Consider the following 21,776-nt stretch of genomic DNA (forward strand, 5'->3'; position numbering starts at 1 on the left):
CACTTGCAGGCTCCCATTAAGGGATGGTTTCTGCAATATTTGTTCCAAGGCCTCACCTGTCGCTCGGTTCCGCATATCACTGTTTTGGGTGAACATGTGAGATCGAGCATCAACAGTTGAGGTACGTATATAATGGTCTATTAAACACGGTCGAATATGAGAACCGGGAGGTCTTGGATGCAATCACAGCAGCCTCGGTATGGATTTTGCCGGTCTATAAAAGACTCTCGAGCACAACGTCTCATCCATTTCATTCCAAAGGCCACGATGGACCATCCCACTTCGCCTTACCCAATTGACCGGCCAGCCAAGAGACAGTGTTCGGTAGCCCAAAATGCAGAGGTGGAGCCCAATTTTGAAAACCACCCACAACAATCTTCAAACTGCGCAACCATCGATCCCAAGGTCGGTCATACTCTCTTCCGCAGGAAACGAACAAAATCACTAATCCTGCACAGATCCCAGCGAGCACATCCGGTGCCCTTACGGCGGAGTTTATGAAACTTCTACACGACAATGGCAATCTTGCTACACCAGCCCTCAAACTGCTTGACTTGTACTTTTCCCTCTGGGAATGCTACGTTGTCAAATCTGCCGAGAAAATACGACTTGAGGATGAGCAGCGACAGCTTCAAGAATTAGATGAGTGGTTAGCAAGCGACAGCGACATCCTTCTGCAGCTCTGCGATAAACAGGCCCTGGTATCGTGGGATCGAAAGCGAGCAGTTCAGGCCCTTTGTAACGGTGTGGTTTCAGCCTTGCAAGCGAGCGATACTCAAGCCTACCATGTTGATGGACCTTGCTGAGGTCTCAACATTATTGAGCGTTCATGGGTAAGAACGACATTTGGTCAGTTCCGCTATCGCGTTTTCTCCTAAACCAGCGCTGTTTTTAGATGAGGCCCATGAAACCGCCGGTGAAGTTTCGTTGGGTTTGGAGTGAGAAAATAGTCACAAAGACATGAGACAGACACATCGTACGGCCTATTTGTCGTCGTCTTCTCATTGTGACTAAACTCGCTTGCAAGCACCCTCGAAGCCGAAGGCAGCCTCCCGATCCTGTCGCATTCCCTCAAGAACACACACAATCCCACCACTGCGCAGCCGCTCCAGAACGACGTCCATGCCCTGCTTGCCCTTCAAGACAGCGTCCCGAGTTCGCTTGACACCGATCAATTCAACAGTCCGCTGGATGCCGACCGTGGACAAGGAAGACAAGATCCCTCTCTTCGGCTCTTCTTCCGCATCGGCACTATTCCTGCGGCTGAGAAATTCGCCTTGTCCGAGTCTAGAGCGGAAGGTCACATTGGTACAAACTATGGTCCGCTCGCTCTTTTGATCGATTGAGAGCCCACCTAGAGCAAGAGCATACTTGCTCGAGAGAAGACGCTGATAGTACTGTTTCTCAACGACGCTGAGAATACCAGTCCATTCCAAGTTGCGGGACTCGGTCTCCATCCAGCCCTCTACGGGGTCGACTACGGTGGTCTCCAGGATATAACTCTGAGCGGAGTTGTCGGGCCCACTCATTCCTCTCGGCAATAGCCTCAGAATCCCCGAGGGGATCTTGGACCTTTTCAGGTGGAGCCTAGTCGTGTGGAGGCGGTGTGTGTTCGGGTCGACGTATCGATCGATCACGTCGGTAGTCAAGACATGGCGGCAGTAGGGATTCGGATAACGAAGGAAATAGGCAAGAGTCACTGCAGGGAACGAATAATCGTAGGTGGATGTATTTTCGAAGATTTTCATCGTGTTGGTGTGGATGAATACATTATCAAGGGAAAGTGGGGGTGTGCCTATCGAATGCTGGGCGACTGTTTGCGACGAGAAGCTTCCTCGTCCCCATTGGAGACTGCTATGTGGCTCGGACAGCCACATGGTTTTCTGCCTATCACCTCGGCGAGATATCTAATGGTGACGTGATCGTATGTCTGCGGGGCTGATGACACATTGGCAGGTGCAATTACGATGAGAATTGATGGACATGAACAATGGCGATTCAAGTCATATTGCATAGGTGGTTTCTTGTTCATAATCAAAAAATTAGTTTCAAGCAAAAATTCGTCAGTTATGAGCTTAGGATGGCCAGTTGTCCCACAGTTGCGTACCCATCAGGCGATTGCAGCGAATCGCTCTCACCATTTTGCCGTCCATATACGAGCACAGCAGCGCACTACTAATTTTGATGCAAATATTTCGAACAATATCATAGTTTTCTTGTGTAATCAATTGAATCGTTTGAGTCGGCGAATCCTCTATTCTGAAAAGTATGTTAATATAGCTCGCCAAGATTGGCTCCTCTCCTTTGAGCCCGTTGGCAGAGAAGGCATGCGAAAGAGCCTTTCGAAAACGGCCATGATCAGCGCCATTAGCGCTAATGGATAGGTACTAGCGTCGCGCGGCCTGTGACAAAGGATCAGCTTGTAATACTGGAAGGATTAAAGCTATTTCGTACCTGATCTCGAGCTTTTTGTTTGAGTTGGTTGATTGCTGTCTGTTGAGATATGAGGCTGTTGCAGATCAAGAAGCTTCCAGTTCTTTCTGCGTGGAAGAAATACATGATGCAAGTAGATGCCTTCACTGTGTATATATATATAGCCTCATGTCTCCCTCTGAGAAAACAATCAATTAATACCTCTGAATTACAACACTGTCGTCGTGTGACGTTGCTTTCGCAGGATATGGTACTTTTTCCCTCTTAAAGACTCAACGCTTCGATCCACCCGATATTCTTCATAAAGTGCGTCGGAGCGGGCTTTCCACGGTAGCGCTCAATGGGCATCCAGCTAGGAGAGCAGATTTTCCTCCTCCCATTCTGGCCAGCCCGATGCGCTACGTGGGGACATGGTGATGCTCAGGCAAGTGGCAGAAGCGAAGGGACGGGTGGAATGGACAGCAGAAAGTAAACTCGCAGATATAGGTTTGTTGAGTTTATCCGCCTGGTCACTCTCGAACGTCCTTGGATGACAAACAACAACTTGAGCGGGCCTCTCGATGATTCCTTCAGGAAATTAGTGAACCTCAAAAGAGTTAAATGACCGCTTCAATGCTATCACCAATATCGATGCTCTGTCTAGTCTTCCACGACTAGGACAAATATTCTTTGGTCACTGGAGGCTGACAGTATCTGAGATCGGCCCGGGTGTACAACAACTGATGGAGAGGCAATCCTAGACTCATATGGTACTCGCGCCTGGTTGCGGACGGCTGCTTCATACCACTGCTGGCCTCTCGCGCAGAGGAATTCTTTGGCAATAGCACAGAGCTTATATTGCAAAGTTGACAAGTCGAACGGCTTTCTGGCGAGATTGTTCAGCTTCTGATAGCCTATCTTGGTGTCTTCAACTTTTATCGAATTTTTGCACGGTGCGCGCTTCCTCGTCATCCCGCAACAGGAGCCAGGGATTGGCTGACCTCTATTCGCAAACAACAAATTGGTTCCAAGGCAGCATAGTATATCTCGACTGACGGGTTGTTCTACTCCCGTGGGTCTATTCAAGCCCTGAATCAACGTTCACAGAAGTTCTATACTGTGTCGGGGCATGCCGTGATGGACCTATGCTCCCTGGTTGCATCCATATTTCACGCTTCGATTTTGGTTTCCTCTGTTTGTATCCGACAGACTTGAGCGCCTGATCGCACGAGGATACGACCCGGATGTTCCTCAGAGTTCACAGAAAGCGTTGTGGTTAAAACCGGTGATGCCGACTACTCGTTCGTGTTGAAATATGAGGCTGGTACAGCCAGGAACCAAGCCGCGTCATCGGAAGTAGCACCTTCATAGTCTACACAAGAACGAAGTAGATTAACAATCATTTTGAGTCCCAAATTGTATATCTGGTCCCTCGTAATCCCTCAGAAATAACAATTATTCATTGCTCTAGACTGCAATACGTAGGGCTGCTACGACGTCTGCGGGCGAGTCATGGGGACCTGGGCGTACTTAGCTCGATCTGGAGAGAGCTTCGGAAGAGTCCAACCAAATTCCAACTATATGATTGGCACAGCCAGGCTTCTTCAATTTCCTGGTCTGTCGAGCTGTTTTGTGCATCCATTTTTTCCACAGGAGAAAATCAAGATCAGGCAACAGCCCGCTGAAAAGTAAAACAACTCCAGTCAGAATTTGACTGCTTCAATTGACCGTAGTGGTGATTGTAAAACCCAGTCCATAGCCACCTTCGTGTGCAAAACATTATCAAAGGATAGTGATCAACAAGTCGGTCGGGTAAAATGATCAAGTCTCACAACGTTGAGGGCCAGATATGAACGCTCATTGAGATATATATTTCATTCGAACACCTCGTCCCCTTTCGTTGAAAGTCTCAGAAATTCGGCAAATGGAAAATTGTAGAACTTACAGTAGAAAAAAAAAATTTCAGAAGAGAAAACTAAAAAGATTTAAAAGTTCAGTGTATCTATGTTCATGATCACAAGTTCGAAAATTGAGTGTTGACAACTATGGCCAAGCTTCAACGGGTTGACCGACCGTGACCTCGCTTTCCGCAGTCGGGATGGACAGATCCACAGCTCAACACAACCAACACAGCACTAAAGCGAGGCTAGGAAAAAAGTTCATGATTTCTGGGGATGAAATTGAAGGCGCTTTTCGATGATTTGACCTTGAGTCGCTCACAGATGAGGTGATCAGAACACGAAATATGAGCTTGCCATTGCGGACGGAATATCTCCCACAAAGCCTCAATTTAAGAGGGCCGTGAAGGATTCGGCAGTGAGCCAACGTTTCTTGACCGACTCAGCACCCTGTTCTTCAACACGGCTCTTGCTCGTCTCCCTCGCTGAGCATCTGAAGGCATCGAAATGTCGCTGCAAATAGTCGCTGTAAAAATATGCCACGGGTTTCAACAGGCCTCAATTAGGATAGGTGTCCTTCAACGCTTGTTAACAAGCAGAGCACGTAACCTGACAGGATGAGACGATATGTCTATAAATATGTCCTCTACCCCCAGCAATTTGCTCTACAATTTATTCACTTGACTACGCAAAGTCGAGCAGGCTTGTGTCGGAGGCATTCGATAGGTTCTCCCCTTTGATCGAGTACTGAAATTTCCACTGTACTGACATTTAAAGAATACATCGTGGACCGGCAAGCCAGACAGTGCCGGTGAGAGATGTGTTCCCAGCAGATCCACTGTACCATTCACTCCAGCCGATCCAAGATACGAGTTTTGGGTTAGCTGGTCAAAGTGTGTATGCAAAGATGTCTCCGCTATAGCAGCCGACAGAGCGGATCTACTGTACAGCCTCTGTGTGTACATCCACGAGAAAGCGCGAATACCCGCGTCGCAGGTATGTGAATTTTAGCCTCACGTGTCTGATTTTCACTTATCCTGAAGACGATGTGATTCCAATAGAACCGAGGACATTCGACCACAATGCACGAGCGCAAGGGCCACAGCTCTTTGCCGTTTCTTCGGCCTTAGACTTGGCCACCAGAACATGTGAGTCAGGGATTATCTCGCCGATCTGCAAGCTAATAATTGACAGTGAACTACTGACATCGCACCAGAGTGGCCCGAGGATATAGCATCCCCATTAGTGCTCTACACAAAGCCATGGCTTACACACTATTCCTGGCCCTGTCGTTTCAAACCACGCAGCATACCCTAGGTGAAGATTATAAACCGGAGGAGCGGGCCAATAACAGGTGCGGATATCCGATTGTGAGCTTCGCTGCATAGAAGCCTGAGACATCCATTATTTTCACACCATGATGGTGGGGTGTTCGCCTTCCCCATCGCCAGGTCTTCTCCCATGACGACTGCACAATTTATTGTTACAGGTGGGTTCGTCGTGCGCCTCTGGCTTTCAGAACTTGCCCGGTGCACCCAACGCGGCTTCTTCGAAGCGGCAGCCGGAGGTTGCGACGAACTGGATACAAGATCATGTCAACACGCATGATTGGTGACTGCATAGCTGAAGAGAACTGTAAGTGATCTAGTTGGTATGCTGATATGATCAATATGCTAATTGATCGTTCCGTCTCAAGCGTACACTCTGCGGGCTCCATGAATGGGTAGGCGATAACAACTCTTCCAACTGGTTCAAGCCTTGCTGACTCCGATCGTACTACAGGACCCCCCTCATATTCCCATCACTCGAGTCGAATGCGAAGCGAGCAGATGTCTTGTTTGCTCGAGCTTCCCTATACCGATATCTTCGAATGCTCTGCCCCTTCCACTATAACTACTGGTGGCATCGACGATGAGTCACCGTACGGTTCTTATCGTCTACCTCGGCCCTTCTCTCTCAGTCGACTCTGTGTATCAGGTCACATGCTGATGTGTCTACCTGATACGAACCCCAAACTCCAACGGGCTCACACCACGGTGTGTCTCTCGGCATTCGAACACCGTGAAAGAATAGCCTCCTTGTGGATTAGATTCCTGGAGTCCAATGGATGATCCTCATTGTTCTCAATTGGCATCTGGCATCTTTTCAAGCCTGGCAATTAGCCAGACACCGGGATGGGCTGATGTTTCGTCTTGCTAGACGGCCGGTGAGCCGTACTTTCGCAGATGGCCAGGTTGTTAGTCCAAATCTGCGTGCAAGGAGAAGGTGGGGCAAAAGTCCCGTTATTTCAGGCCTACAGATTAACATTGGCTATATCAGCTACGAACCGAGAAAAGGAGACCGCCTAGTCCCGAGTCACAGCCGAGCCAACTAAAGAGCCAACGAGCAAAGAAATTCCGTCCGATACCGTTTCACCTGATCCTACTCAGCGTTGCTCAGCTGCTCGACGTATTCGAGCGGGTGGAAACGAACCAACCGGACATATGCGACGCTGCATCAAGGGCGCTGTCAGAAATGTTGTGGTATCTTTGGACAATGTTTGGTAGATTTGATGCCAGATTCAAACGCAAAACAAACTGGCCTTGGACCTAAAGGGTGGCCAGTTTGAATTCAAGGTGTATATCTATCCCGCACTCAAATTCTGGCCACCGGAAAGTCTGTCCAAGAGCTCATGTTCGACTCCGTCCATCGTCTTTGTCACCAGTACCCCACTCTTTTAACGCCTCTCCGTACACTAGAAGAGTATGTTCACGCTCGCGGAACTTCCAGTACTGCCTCCCCCCGACTCATATCTTGCGATCTTTGTGACCCACGTAAATCTCGGATCAAAATATACCTCTTATAGATGAACGTCTCGCTGGAAGCGATGGAGAACCTGTGGACAATGGGCGGCCGACGAAGTGGTGCGCCAACGCTCGCTGGATTGAAGATGATTCGTGAACTATGGGACCTGATCAACCTCCCCAAAGGTATGATCTCGTACCCGGAGTCCTATCTCAAGCTTGGCGAGGTTCCAAATGAGCAGCTTCCTCTGATTGCCAATTATACCCTTCACCACGATGACCCGATGCCGGAACCGCAGGTCTATTTTACGACTTTCGGCATGAACGATGGCCGGGTGGCGGATGGACTAGCCACATTTTTCAAGCGTCACGGCTATGACCATATGTTGCAGACATACAAGGATAGCCTGCGTGCATACTAGTGGGTTAAAAACAGTTGTTTTCAGTCAATCCATCTACCCAAATCCAGTCCTCATGTGGATCATGACAATGACAACTATCTCCACGCCTACATCTCTTTCTCTTTCCGGAAGGGAAGCCCGTACCTGAGTGTCTACCTCCAGTCCTTCGAGACTGGAGATTGGCCCATCTGTGTCAAGTTCCTACTCAAATTATCATGGCATTGTTCTCTAACACCTATTTCCTTCTCTTCTGATTCAGCGAGCTTCGGTGCCCCTGCCTTCAAGCCCGTCTCCAAGGACATGTGTCGTGGCCATCCTACCTCTTTCGAGGTACCTTTGACAAAGTATCAGGTAATGGCCAGTGAGTAAAAGAAACCGCTTTCCTGTCGGGCTTCAGGTACTGGACCGGAAGGGTAACCACAAAGTCCAATTTATCTATTTCCTCTGGAATTGCTCAGGATATGTTTCGAAATGCTCAGTCCAATTGATAATAAGCATAAATTTTGGGACTAAATGGTCTGATTGGTTCAATAGTTTGGTGGAATATACACTTGATCTCTTGATCTCCTGAAATTTGCTCATTCCCGGCTTGACGTGACAACTTGGCAACTGTGTCCTGTAATGCTAGCGGCAGGTCTGATACTTTTCCTAATTTCACCTCAAACCCGCCACAAGTTGAAGTTAACCGTTAAAGTGCTGTTATCCTGTCCAATCTCATGCTTCCATCTCACCATGCACGGGTCAACTGATAAGATATTTTCAATATGGGGATAGAAAACCTATTCTCCGCCAATAACTTCACTTGCAACTGCATAAGCACTCGTATTTCCTTTTGTCAGTTTTCAAAAATGGAAAATCATGCAAGGGATAAGTATCATATAGAAAAACCTATAAAAAAAAGGCATACCAGGGCAAACACCCCGTTCAGGGGAACAGAACGTGCCTTTCGCTTACCCGTTACTTCGGGCCCTAGCTTAGAGATGCTGTTACCGAGAGAAAATCATCAATTACAATATGTGTATGCGATAGAATTCGGTACTTTGCGTCTTTTTTTGCTCTTATGGTCAATTTGCGGTCGTACTTCTACCACACCGACACTTCTGGGATCCGGTTCACCGATCCAGCTACAATCGGACCTCGCGTTCTTGTGAAGGCATTTGGCGTCATGTTTCACAACAATCCACATCTGGAGGTGCATACCAAGCCATTTTTGAACCCACGGGGACGGTAAGGAACGGGACGTGACGACGATCACATGGAGCTGTAAGAAATAACCTAGGCATGCCTGGATGGGTCATAATGGTTTCGAGGATTGTAATTCCCTCTGCGACATCTTCTCAAGTCATGGCCCTCCGGCCTTACGCGTAACCGTTCATATTATTGAATGTCGTGGAATCATGGAGGATGGAAACGGTCTAGGATCCTGGGAAGATGGTGATATGACCAATCAGAAAATAGCCCAAACAATAGCTGGATTTATCAAGTGGTTACCGCTACAACTTCGTAAGCTATTGCAGAGGCAATACACCAACGAAATATACAAGGACAAACGTTTGAGTTTTATGGCGGTACTGGCCAAGGTAAGGATAAAGTGAACAAGTGATGCCCGGTGAAGGGTATAAATCTGCAAATGTCTGACAAGAGCTTAGGAAATGTTCCCGGAATACCCTGGCTTTGACCTCTTTAGAGAAGGGACGGATGGGAGTACGGTCATACAAGACGCCGTCAAGTTCGGATCAACCCGGTGTTTGAGTACGTACCGAATCGCCATTTTCAGAAGGGCAAGCTCATCCTTTTTCTTTTTCGACGCTACAGGTAATTCCACCAGACTCATGTCAGAGAATGTTGGTATTCTACTCGAAAAAGCCTGGGGCGATGAGCCGAGTAAGCGTCCCTGTGCTCCCTTTCTCCAGCCGGAAAAGTAGCCTCATGGGGCACGTGCCGAGTACTTAATGCTGGAACCAGCCCACTGACTACCCGCAGATTGGCACAATGTGGTCACAAAATCTTCCGTCCACGAAATCATCGGCCACATATCGGCCTTGCTATTCTACGGGCCGGAATTATCCAAGAATCAAGAATGGCTGGAAGTCACAGAAGAGTATACTTCGATTGGATTTGAAGCAGCCCGCGAGCTACGCCTTTGGCCCCATATTTTTAGACCCTTTATTCACTGGTTTCTGCCCTCTTGTCGTCGACTGCGGTATCTTGCCAGGAGAACACGGAGCTTGATCGAGCCGGGTATCGCCGCTCGAGAGCGAGAGAACTCCAGACGTGAGGCAGAGGGCCAGGAGCCACTCACATACGATGACGCGATCGAATGGACCAAAAAAGCTGCCAAGGGGCGTCAGTACGATGCGGCGATGAGCCCATTGCTTTTCTCGATCAATGCCCTCCACACAACCACCGACCTATTGACGCAGACCCTTCTGGACCTCAGCACTCGGCCCGAATTGATCCAGGCCCTGCGTGAGGAGGTTATCTCAGTTCAACCCCAGGAAAAAGGTTGGAAGAACTCAATCCTAGGGCAACTACGGCTGATGGATAGTGCCGTGAAAGAAAGCCAACGACTGAAACCCACTGAGTCGAGTATGTATGCTCCTACTTTTATCTTCGTGCTGCTTTCCCAAGTTGTACTTTGGCTATATGCTGATTTATTCAACGTTAAATTAGTCCTTATGAGAAGGTCCGCGATGCAAGACATTACCTTCGCGGATGGCACCCAAATTCCCAGAGGACAGTGCTCGGCATCCCCATCTTCAACATGCGAAACTCAGAAATATACCCCAACCCTGATACATACGATGGCCATCGATTCATGAAAATGCGGAAGGAGACTGGCTCTGATGGAGTAAGCCAGCTTGTTGCGACAAGTCCAATTCATTTGGGTTTTGGTCATGGAATCCATGCATGCCCAGGGCGGTTTCTTGCAGCAACCCAGGTTAAAATCATACTCTCCCATATGGTGATGAAATATGATTTCAAGCTGGGTGATGGCTCAGAGACGAAGTTTGATTCTTTTGGTATAGAGTTAATCTCAAATTCGGAAGCGACACTGGCAGTCAGGAGAAGGGAAGACGAGGTAAAATTCTAGAAAATCGTGATCAGCCTCGCTTAGTGCACGAGCACTTAGTTAAACATTGTTTTACTGTTAAGCTCTCTTTACCCGTTCGGAGTTCAGAACAGACGATTAGTTGACGCATGTCACTAGTCCTAACTGGGGTATTTAGTGTAATGAAATGCAGCCACGGTGGAGCTTTACTCTCAGTGAACCTGAGGTTGCGAACATTGGGCATTCCGAAGCAAATCTGAGTCACAAATTGACTGACCGCAGATTACCTTCAGTCCAAACCATACATGTTTACCAGGCACAAACAACACAAATATTAAACTATGATCTATTCTTTGAGGTGGAAATCTATCTCACGTTTATTGATCTTCTGTAAACGCAGGGAAGGTGCTGGGGGCCGACAGCACATCCCACGGAATGTTTCAGCCCTCATGGTTCCAACGGAACGGTAGCCCTTGACTTGGGTAGTAAGCGATGCAAGGTATGCGAGTCCTCTGAAAATGTGCTTGTTTGCAAAGCTGTGCCTTCAAGTGCCATAGCTCCCCCAGACGCCGAGCCCTAATATTGTATTCCATGTCACCTAAAGCTCGCATTCAAAGAGCACAGCAATGCAAGGATGGTATGACACTGCATGTCCTATGCATTTGTGTTACATGGCGATCTTTTAATTCCAGTAAAGCAGGAGAAAAATCAAAAAAGTTGAAATAAATAAATTTTCAAGCCTGCCAATCAAATGTGGGACGTGAATCTTCGAGGCCATAACTTCTCGGAAATATAACTGTTCTTATCATTACGAATTGTGCCCTCCCCGACTGATTACTTCTGTTGCCCTTTCGGATCCTGCGATTGAAGCCCAACAACAAGCGAGCAATCATGTTAACCTTTGAATTAGGGGCTGGGCGTCTAGGAGATAGTTGGAGAGGGAACATAGGGATTGTCTTGGTGGTGATTCTTGCGACAGCCATCATCAATAAGGCCGTCAAAAATTATTATCAAAAAGGCCTCTCGCGGTTTCCCGGGCCGCGACTAGCGGCAATGACAAGTCTGTATCAGACTTACATCGAGGCGATCCAGGATGAGTGCTTCATCCACAAACTCGAGCAGTTGCATATGGTACATGGTAAGGCTATTATTTCTTGCCTCACTGGAGTCATGAATAACATGTACCTTCATTTAGGAAACGTGGTTCGCACAGGCCCCAATGAGGTATGATTGGTTTCCCATAGGTAGAAAGCGTGGAAAAAGCTCAGGTTTCCTGATGATATCCTAGATACACTTCAGCGACCCCTCTACGTACCTGGAGATCTACAACATGAGCAGCCGCTGGGACAAGGATCCGAGACTCTACCACAACACTGGTGAGGTAGACTCATCGTTCGGTAGACTCGGTTATGAGGCTGCCAAGGAGAGGAGAGATGTCCTACAGAGGTTCTTCTCCAAGCAGGCTGTCATCAAATCACAGGGTCTAATTGATTCCAAGGCATGCATCAAAGCATCAACCACAATGAGCAAGCTGATTTCTGGTCACTCGAGATAGGTTGTGGAGCTGTGCGAATCATTCACGAGGTACCAAGGGGTTCCCGTAAACCTCCTTGGAGCCTTCAAATGTCTGTCGTTCGATGTCATTACTGGTCAGTAACTTTTCGGAACTTGCGCGGCAAATGTCTTCTTACGATGGTATGTGCAGGTCTATTCTTTGGGAAGTCGATTGGGGCGATAAGCTCCGATAACTTTGAGGAACCATTGCTACAAGCATTGGACGGAAGCCAGCGCGTTTTCTTGCTGATGAAGCACTTCCCCGTTTTAACTGTCATCCTCGAGAAGTGTCCGGGGTGGCTAAGCAGGCTCCTTGCTCCAGCAACCAACGTGCTACTTGATTTCCAGGAGGTACTTATTCCGTCCATTCTCCCACAAATACATCGGTTGCAAACGGTAGAGCGAAGAGGCTGACTAGAAACACATCTCAGGCCGTGATGACCCGAATCCAACAACTAACTACTCAGACAGAATCTCAGCCTCAATTACCACCCCACACCACAACCATACTGCAACACTTGCTAAGCCCTCAATCGTACCCTGACGGAGTTGTTCCCACGAGCGCTCAGATCTATGAAGAAACTCAAACGCAGATATTCGCTGGCACAGATACAACTGGAATCACCTTGATGTATGGGACCTTTTGCCTGTTACGCTCCCCAAAGTCCTATTACAAACTGAAGCAAGAGTTGCGCACATCATGGCCTGATCCAAGCGAAACCCCGACTTTTGTTGTTCTTGAGAAGATGCCATATCTGGTAGGTCTGTCTCTGGATACCCTAACTCGCACCGTTGGAATCAATATTTAACTAACTCTGATCGTTTGTGAAGAACGCAGTAATCAAGGAATCGCTCAGAATTGCTTCCGTGGCGACCGGCACCCTTCCACGAGTCGTGCCCCCTTCCGGTGCAAAAATCGCCGGACACTTTATCCCGGGAGGCGTACGTCACTCTTTGTTCTCAATGGCCCGATATCTCACTGACCAGGTGTCCAGACTGTGGTTGGCATGAGCAGTCATTTTGTCCACCATAATGAGGCCGCCTTTGAACAAGCAGACGAATTCATTCCAGAACGATGGCTGCAAGAAGGGAGCACAGATCTTCAGAAATTTTTGGTCCCTTTTTCGCGCGGCCCTCGGAGCTGCCCTGCTCAAAGGTATGGAACTGCAATACCCGTATGCAGTGATTATAATACACTAACTGTGGATTCGTAGTCTTGCATGGGCAGTGCTGCGAACAAGCTTCGCGCATGTCTACCGCAAGTTTGATCTTGAGCTAGATAAATCCAGGTATCCTTTTCTATCTCCACGATTTGCACTAGCTGAAGCTAACCGAATGCGCACTATTTTCTAGTCCCGAGAAACTCCAATGGAAGGACAGATTTGTGGCGGTATATCACGTACCGCCCGCGCGAGCTCATTTCCTTCCTGTGGCCGATTAAATCTAGGTACCATCCCCTGTTCGTTTGGACCGTAGCCAAAACTTTCAGCCAAGATAACATCAAAAATACTTGTTGGTTGACTGGTTGCAGTATCAGCTTATAAGCAGAAGTGTCCTCGTCTTCAGCGTTTTTCTGCAGCACTCAGCTACTACGCCTCAGACTGACTGGAAATGGAAGCCTCTTTGGCATAAACCCTGCTAATACTCGCTATCTATAAGATGGTTATGGATGATTACGTTGCCATACATCATAGAGGTCATCAGATCCCATATGAGCGATTTGTATGGCTAGGATACAAAAGCAAAACGGGGATAATTATCTGGCGTTCTGGTCGTAACTTGAGGGGATGTTTTGATTATTCTTGGGAAGTGACAAAGCTTATACCCTATAGAGCTTCTAATTAACTTGTTCCTTGTATATATAGCTTTGGATTATGTCCATCCAACCGGCTTCGTTCCCAAACTAGATGAGCCTCATATGACAACAGTCTCAGCTCCACGGGTAATTTCGAAAGCAAAGTGTGGTAAAAGCAAGTCACAGAAGCCTGGATGGAAGGAATGCTAGCACATGGCATTTAGTGCGCTATTCAATATGTATGGGTAGACGTTTTAACTTAGAGGTGAGTGATAACAGCAGAGTGACCGGAAATGTGGGCTTGAAGGCAATGATACCTTGCATTGTTTTGAGTGGGCGACCAATTGCGCCCCAAAATGTAACTTACTTCCCTTAAGTCGTGCCGGTAAGGCCCTGGGTCACTGGATCGTCAAAGTTGAGATGCAAGAGGAGACATGTTGCATCGCATGGTGGCTGGGCTTACGTACCCGCGCAGCAGTGAGAATTACTACCTTGGTTGTCTTGATCATATGTACGGAGTGCAGAAGTGGGGGTTCGTGCAGTATGGTTGCTCATCAGCCTGGTGTAAGCGACAGTGTGCTCCAGGGCTACGTAGCAATAGTTCGATCTACCACCCTACTTGCTAGCAACCTTCCAGGCAGTGAACGTAAAATCCAGTTCCATATAGCTTGATAGCCTGTACAGCTAGCGTACATTGTTCTGAACACCAACCCCTCTACAATGGATGAATTCCGCTCTCTAGCCAGCTCCCTGGCTCAAAACACGAACATCCTAGCCGACGAGCTAGAGAAGACGGACCATGACACCTCCTTCAACAGCACCAGTGGTCCGATTGACCTGCCCCTGCTCAGTAGCCAAGGGTCTGCCGCCCGATCGGAGATCATCTCAGCCGCCGAGAAAATCCTCCGGGTAGCCTACGGCCCACTGAGCTACCTTTACCGATTCGGGGATGTCGCCATCGAGATTGGAGTGCTGCGGACCGTTATCAAACTCGGACTACCGGCCATGATCCCTCTCCAAGGTTCCGTGTCATACGCCGAGCTCGCAGCACAGACGAAGGTCTCAACGTCGGTGCTCCAACGATTGGTACGATTCGCGATTACGTCGGGAATTTTCACCGAGACAGACAACGGTGAGAATGTAAAGCACAATGCGATGTCATCGATCTTCCTTAAAGACCCACCCAGTGCAGATGGGATGGCCTGGGTTCTGGATATGTGCTTCCGGTCCTCGACCAAGATCTATGAAGCCACGCGACTCGATGGGACGGGCCAGGACCCGAAAAAGGTCGCCACGAGTATCGAGTACCGCGATGGTGAAGACGAGCTGTCATCCCTGTGGGACGTGCATGCGATGAACCCCGACTTGGACCGAGGTTTCAACAACGTGATGCTCTCCCAATCGGTGTCGCCGAGCTACTCCGTACAACACGTCATCAGTGGCTTTGACTGGACCCAAGTGAAGAGTGTAGTTGACGTACGTGATTGAAAACTCCACTCGTCGTAATGGTACAATTGCTAACCTGAAGCTGGCAAAGGTTGGTGGTGGCGTGGGCCATATCGCTGAGGAAATCGTGAAGAATTTCCCCCACATTCATTGCACCGTGCAGGACATCGAGAAGACCATTCAACAAGCTCATCCCACGGAAAAGAATGTCAAGTTCATGGTGCACGACTTCTTCCAGCCCCAGACGGTTCAGGCTGATCTGTATCTGTACCGGTTCATCCTTCACGATTGGTCCGATGCGGAAGCGAAGCAAATCCTGCAAGCTTCGCTCTCGGGTCTGAAAGATGGAGCTCGGCTGGCGATTATGGACATCGCCGTCCCCGAGCCCGGGGTAGAGTCATTGTTTGTCGAGAAGTCCGTTCGAGCGCTCGACATCACCCTTTATACGATGCTGGCTGGGAAGGAGCGCACCCTAACGGAAATGAAGGACTTGATGGCTGCCGTATCTCCTCATCTGGAGTTTAAACACCGCTGTCAGCCTAGTGGAAGTTTGTTGAGCTTCATGACCTGGGTGTATAGGGCGCCTCTGCCGAATTAGGCGTTTTAGACATTCCCTCGAATTCGGGTGCGGCGATTATGGTTATTTCGAGACAGCCACGTCCCCGGCAACCCGAAGCTGAATTATAAATGTATAAAGCTAAGACTATGTACCGGTTCAGCCAAAGGGCGATTTTGTTTTCTTACTCTTGTGTACTACGCTGAATCAGAGGGTCCTTACAAGCAATTCTTAGAGAAGTTTTATTGGTGACCCCACGCCCCCCAGAGGAGTAATATGCGCGTAGCGTAGCCGTAACGGGTCACATTTTGCTGCGGTCTTATACAGAAACGCATTGGACGTGAGCCTGTCTGAAACTGGTGATTGAGCTTGTATAGGACTGGCCTGTTCCTCGTGAAATACACCCTAACTGCGTTTGAGTCCGTATTCCGAGCAGCTGAATTTGGTCGTCGATAATTTCCTATATCGTGCGCATGTTGAGCTGTACCCTTCCGAAAAGTGTGGTCCGAGTATCCGCCTGTAAACTAAGTGTTCTAGGCAAGGCCTAGGATGTCGTGTCGGGCGATCTTCAGCGCCCGGTTGCCTGTTCAAGTATGCCAATCCGGTTACGGCAGACACCAACCGCATGAAATATTACGGTGCGGTGAGGCGGTGGGCCATCGAAAAGGAGGTCCAAAATTCCAGGTCACTGTGAATGGTCGTGACTCGAAGAGTAGAACTACCACACCATCTTGCCGTAGCATAGGACCTAACTGCGGTGGTTTAAGAAAATGACGGCAAACATCCCAGCCTAATGAACCCTTTTGGAATGTGATTAACACACAGCGTTTCATGCATTCCCATTCTGTCCGCATACGCTTCTGCATTTCAACTACTGGCAGCAAATTTTGTAGTTTCCCTTCTGAAACACATGTGTTTACTTGGTTAATTTTCTCTGGTTCTGTAGGTTCCTGTGCGTGCTCCTTTCATGGAGCAGACGTATAGATGCTTCATGACAGACCTCTTAGAATCATGATCTTTATTTGAGAATTTATTCTTCTTCTCTGAGTCTTTACTACAGCGTAGTTTGTTAGAATGTGCGAATGGAAATGCAAAGTCTCGAGTAGCGAGGCATTATCCAGTATGTAAGGAGAGTGTAGAGACCTTTTTCAACTATTTTAAACGCAGACCTAGCTGAGATTGCAGCTTTCGTGAAGTAGATGATATGTATCCTCGGCCGAGCGAAATAGAAATCTACTGGTTGTAAGAGTATGACCCGAATTGTACCCAGTAGAGGTATGTGTTTCTACTACGGAGGGTATAAACTCGTATTCCCATGCCGGTCGTTCGACTATAGCACGAATGACCGCGTACTTCCTGTGGAATGAATGCATCTTCTCTACATTTCGATGGATTCACAAGTACATTGGCGGTGAGCACAATTGAGTTTGAGATACCCTTTGCAAATATTTCGGCATATTTTAGACTCTGTAAGGGATTCGTAGCTTTATTCGCTTTTAATATTCGCCTTTAATATTCGCTTTTAATATGTGGAAGACACTCTCCTTGCAAAACGGCTTGTTATTACAAACACCGCAGCAGCTTCTGGAGCCCCATTAAAAAAAAGATAATTTACCTATTCTCACTTGGAGATGAAGCAACAACCAGTTTTCAAATCCTTCCGTTTGAGTCCCGTGGACCATACCCTGCCCAAAGTCTACATTTTCAAGACCTTGTATTTCCGCCCAGTGGATAACATAAACAGTCTTGCGCGCCTCCGAGATGGTATAGACCGTCTGGTATCATGTCTGGCTTTTCTCTCTGGAGAAGTTGCACCATGTGCGGATCTCCCCGATAAAATTGGGGTCCTTCAAGTGCAGATGCCTGGTCTCTCTCTCCAAGACATTCCCATGCTCTTGGTCAAGTCCTTTCCCAACAATTCATGGACAGGGGGATCGAACAATTATCCTTCACTTGAGCAATCATATCATCCGCTCCCGGGTTTCATTCCACCATCGAAGCCCAGACCTGTGCTACGCTTCCAGGCCAATCTCCTGGCTGAGGGACTCGTGCTATGCATGGGTTACAACCATTCTGTTTTTGATGGCACAGGCGCCGGTTATATCCTTGAAATGCTAGCCGATTGCTGCCGTGCCGAGCCTGCTTGCATGGTTTCTCTTCCCACCACTAGTGAGGTCGAGTCAAAACTACGCGTGATGCTGTCCGATGCTGCAGTAGCACTTGCGGATCATTCTCAGGCAGAAATTCCCAGTCACTGCGTGCACACGGATATAGAACCCGAACCCTTCCAGGCTATGCTCTGCAATCAGTCGTTCCTACTGTCTTCCGAGAGAATCGATTGTATGAGAGACGCATGCAACGGCCTTTTACCACATCTTGTACAAACATACAGATGCCTTCATGAGTTAGTTGTCCATCCGGACGCGAACTGGCCAAAATTCCTCTCTAGCAATGATGTCCTGACCGCGTTGCTCGCGGTAAGTGTCGAGAAAGCCAGGACAGCAGCAGGAGCCCAGGGGCAAAGGAGCAATAGCCTTGCAATGGCGGTGGATTTTCGAGGACGATTGAAGGGCATGCCGGCGCATTACCTTGGACACCTGGTGACCACTGTATGGGCATCTCATAATCGACCAAGTGAAAATAACCCGGATACGATGGCTCCAACAGCTCCAACATTTAATCTACCAGACATCGACCAGGATGATCTCCTTTGGATCGCCCATGTTGCTTTCCGTGTCCGGCTTGGGCTGAATGCTATCAGTGACGAGTATATACGTGGATTGGTCCACTACCAGTACAGTCAGGGTGATTGGGGCCAAATTGGTATTCACTTTACCGACCCTATTTTCATCAGCAGCTGGCGGCATCTGAAAGTTTATGAGCTGGACTTTGGTCTAAATATTGGGCAGATCGAGAACTTTGAAATGGACGTCGGCAGCTCGGATGGCGTATGTATTGTTATGCCAGCTCATCATAAAAGAGCTAGCGGAAAGACCAAAAAGGCTCCATGGGACATTCGTTTTATTTGAATCCGGAGGTCATGGAAGCCTTGATCAATGACTCACTCCTTGTTTGGGCTGTGGTGAAGGGTGTTTCCAGTCGTTGATTATTAGTGGAATGTGTGTAGGAGGCTGAACTCCATGAAAGGACGGACGAGTTGCACCTCGACTCCTCTTTCTTCATTCTTTCGTTCTGACTGGCGTGGCAAGATAACTATGACCAGTGGCATAAGTGTATAATTCCACTACAGTATCTTCGCCTTCTGCAGATTATACCTTTCTCAAATAAAGGGGAAATGGTTACTATGTCAGCTCGCAGTATTATCGCGCCTACTCTGTATCCTAGAGAATTGCCATTTTGGATATTCCAAGTTCGGCTATACACAGGAGCAGCACATCCCATGTACATTTAAATAGTTACTGTATGATTCCCTCAAGGATGATAGGCCTTTCCCACCCTTTTGTCCACAGACGGCAGGTTAGGTGTTGTTTTTAGTTCTCATTACATCAAAGAATCCCTACGTTGTCCCACACTCAAATCTTCCAGTTAGTGGTAGTTTGTACGATCGGAATATCTCGGAAGTAGATTGCTTAGTATCGTGTAGAATTCATGCAAACATCATCAATTCAGTCAGTGGGCAAGACTTATAGTACATCTTTGCTCCGACGCACGCCCTCTTCAAGCGCCAGATTCCAACACCACTCACTCGCCTTGTTGGTCCTCTCTTGTCCTATAATTCCAACACATTGATCGACAAACTTAGCCGTCAACTGCTCGTCTGTCATGGGCCTCTCCAAGCTGCCCACCGCATGATCAACATGTCTTTCGACATAGTCTCTCCCGGGCACCTTCACAACGATATGACACTCATCAGCCCGCAAGCTCTCATCAGCGACAGCCGTAATCCGATCTCTCAACCGCACAACCCTCTCGTCAACAACAACAAGATATAAAAGGAGCCGGATTCCCAGCCCAAAAAAATCAGGACTTCGGTCCTCACACTTTGATGCATCATAGTGTCCCTCTCCTGCCTGCGGGCTTGAGAGCTTCCGTGGCCAGGCTATCGCTGCCACGAGCCCCGCGAGTGTAAAAGTGTGCTTCGCAGGATAGGTCTGCGTGAACAACAATCCTCACAGGGGGGTGCTGCGACAACAAGGCCCTTAACGACGTGCAGGCACCTCTTCGTGGTGTTAGGGACCAGTATTCGAGTATTCCAAGAGTATTCGATGAAGCAAAGACCTGCGCAACATCTTCATCATCTGTTTCGTATACCGAAGAAGCATCATTGGATAGATAGAATCAATATAGATCATCCCAAATTCAATCACCAAATCGTAAGATGCAAACTGGGCTTTCGTCGTTAGCAACCCGTATTCCTACTCCTTCTGCCTTTTTCGCGGTCCGATGATCCCTTCGCTGCAATGAAAAATGGCATCTTTCATTCAGGTGCAGAGTAAACACAGATGTTGTGCGGGGATGCTTGTTTTGATAGAAAGTTTGTTGTGATGAGCCGTGTGTGTTGATGTGTGTTGATGTGTGTTGGTGTTGATGTGGTGAAATGTGTAGGGTGAATGGTCGGGCGGTGAAGGGAGCCATGGTCAACGTGTCGCGATGGCAGCGCGGTTTCTTGCCATGTCTCTCCCATGATAGATGCATCGATTGCATTGGTTCGATTCCGCAAATCGTTTTTGACCCCTTACAGTCATTTGGTGACATTGGCGTACAGCCTCCAACTCGATTGAGATGATCGAATTCAAACTATGATCACGTAATATACTGTACGCTCAAGATCAGAACTACGAGGTGTAGAGCCATGTGATGAGGTCTCGCACGAAAACGCGAATCGTGGGTAAAACATCATGATGCGATAGACTCTGTTCCTTGTGTAGTCAGAACCATTTCTCCAGATGGCTATTGCGATCACTCGAACCTACTCTACAATAGAATACCTACATTTTAGAGCGATTGCGAGAATGAAAGTAGCTTTGCCTCGAGAACAACCATGTCATTGAGAGCTTTGGCTTGAGAACATCTGATCAGCCCCTTCTACATATGGGAGCCGTCGCAATATTGTGAGTAATCCCCCCGTCAGTAACTACGACTCATATTCCACCCAATCTTTCGTAGAAGTCCACTACAGCGATTAAAGCGACGGTCATTACTTTCTGTGGGGCGTATTCCCGAGTTCATGCGATACATCATGATCTGCTGCTGATAAAACACGGTTGAAGCCCGACCGGGGTCCAACATAAGCCATCTGAAACCAGACCTGGTAAAAATATCTCTCCATGATCGCCGCCCAGGATTGGGTGATATCCGCACTGGGGAGCTCTAATCCACGTGTGGTCGTAGCAGGCATGCGCTTAAGCCATCCTCCCCAAAGCAAACATGACATGAGCACCGATTAGGGGTAGAAAATTTGGACGTGATAATCCAAGAGGTCCCACAACCCGATGGCTCTTGCGGTGTTGTTACAGGCATCAAACCACCTTCTGTGAATTGCTCGACTAGCGATGTGCCAGAAAGAAACCGAAGCGCGACGAAAAATACATCATTGATGCTCAAAGAATAGTGGGCTCGGAGGACGTAGAAACTTTGGTGATTTGCTGGCAAGACCTGCTTGCGCCGCCAATTGCGATATGCTAGACAACGGTCCCAATGGACAAAGGATACACGATAGTTTGACTCACCTGGAGCTGCAGTGACCTTCAACGTATATGCTTTGGACATAGTGCTTGGGCTTGTACAGAAAAAAGCAGGCTTAGGAATCAAATCCACCAGCCTTCGGTCCAACAGGGAGAAGAACAACACTTCTGGTAGCATGCACCTCCGTGTATGTCCGAATAATTCGTTCCCGCTCGCTCGTACATGTCAATAAG

At 48.1% G+C, this 21,776-nt stretch overlaps 6 protein-coding genes across 6 annotated transcripts; 5 read left to right on the top strand and 1 right to left on the bottom strand.

Moving 5' to 3' along the window:
• Positions 1 to 1,010: 1,010 nt before the first annotated feature.
• N7471_013552 (uncharacterized protein) lies at positions 1,011 to 1,877 on the bottom strand (the record flags this gene model as incomplete). The annotated part of the gene is made up of 1 exon (XM_057286271.1): positions 1,011 to 1,877. One exon carries the CDS (start codon positions 1,875 to 1,877, stop codon positions 1,011 to 1,013), a length of 867 nt encoding a protein of 288 aa, XP_057129596.1.
• Positions 1,878 to 7,155: 5,278 nt separating this feature from the next.
• Positions 7,156 to 7,515, top strand: N7471_013553 (uncharacterized protein; the record flags this gene model as incomplete). The annotated part of the gene is made up of 1 exon (XM_057286272.1): positions 7,156 to 7,515. One exon carries the CDS (start codon positions 7,156 to 7,158, stop codon positions 7,513 to 7,515), a length of 360 nt encoding a protein of 119 aa, XP_057129597.1.
• A 1,039-nt stretch (positions 7,516 to 8,554) lies between these two features.
• On the top strand, positions 8,555 to 10,588 carry N7471_013554 (cytochrome P450; the record flags this gene model as incomplete). The annotated part of the gene is made up of 5 exons (XM_057286273.1): positions 8,555 to 8,721; positions 8,774 to 9,074; positions 9,144 to 9,378; positions 9,478 to 10,087; positions 10,168 to 10,588. 5 exons carry the CDS (start codon positions 8,555 to 8,557, stop codon positions 10,586 to 10,588), a joined length of 1,734 nt encoding a protein of 577 aa, XP_057129598.1.
• A 1,011-nt stretch (positions 10,589 to 11,599) lies between these two features.
• Positions 11,600 to 13,541, top strand: N7471_013555 (cytochrome P450; the record flags this gene model as incomplete). Its single annotated transcript, XM_057286274.1, has 9 exons — positions 11,600 to 11,684; positions 11,742 to 11,770; positions 11,835 to 12,087; positions 12,252 to 12,451; positions 12,568 to 12,858; positions 12,932 to 13,042; positions 13,096 to 13,256; positions 13,315 to 13,389; positions 13,454 to 13,541. The coding sequence occupies 9 exons, from the start codon at positions 11,600 to 11,602 to the stop codon at positions 13,539 to 13,541; spliced, it is 1,293 nt and encodes a 430-aa protein (XP_057129599.1).
• Positions 13,542 to 14,615: 1,074 nt separating this feature from the next.
• On the top strand, positions 14,616 to 15,939 carry N7471_013556 (O-methyltransferase-domain-containing protein; the record flags this gene model as incomplete). The annotated part of the gene is made up of 2 exons (XM_057286275.1): positions 14,616 to 15,371; positions 15,433 to 15,939. 2 exons carry the CDS (start codon positions 14,616 to 14,618, stop codon positions 15,937 to 15,939), a joined length of 1,263 nt encoding a protein of 420 aa, XP_057129600.1.
• Positions 15,940 to 17,528: 1,589 nt separating this feature from the next.
• fgaAT (fumigaclavine B O-acetyltransferase easN) lies at positions 17,529 to 18,926 on the top strand (the record flags this gene model as incomplete). Its single annotated transcript, XM_057286276.1, has 1 exon — positions 17,529 to 18,926. One exon carries the CDS (start codon positions 17,529 to 17,531, stop codon positions 18,924 to 18,926), a length of 1,398 nt encoding a protein of 465 aa, XP_057129601.1.
• Positions 18,927 to 21,776: the final 2,850 nt, after the last annotated feature.

The sequence above is a fragment of the Penicillium samsonianum genome (assembly GCF_028829775.1).
Source record: "Penicillium samsonianum strain IBT 33392 chromosome Unknown utg000009l_segment0_segment0, whole genome shotgun sequence".
Lineage (NCBI taxonomy): Eukaryota > Fungi > Ascomycota > Eurotiomycetes > Eurotiales > Aspergillaceae > Penicillium > Penicillium samsonianum.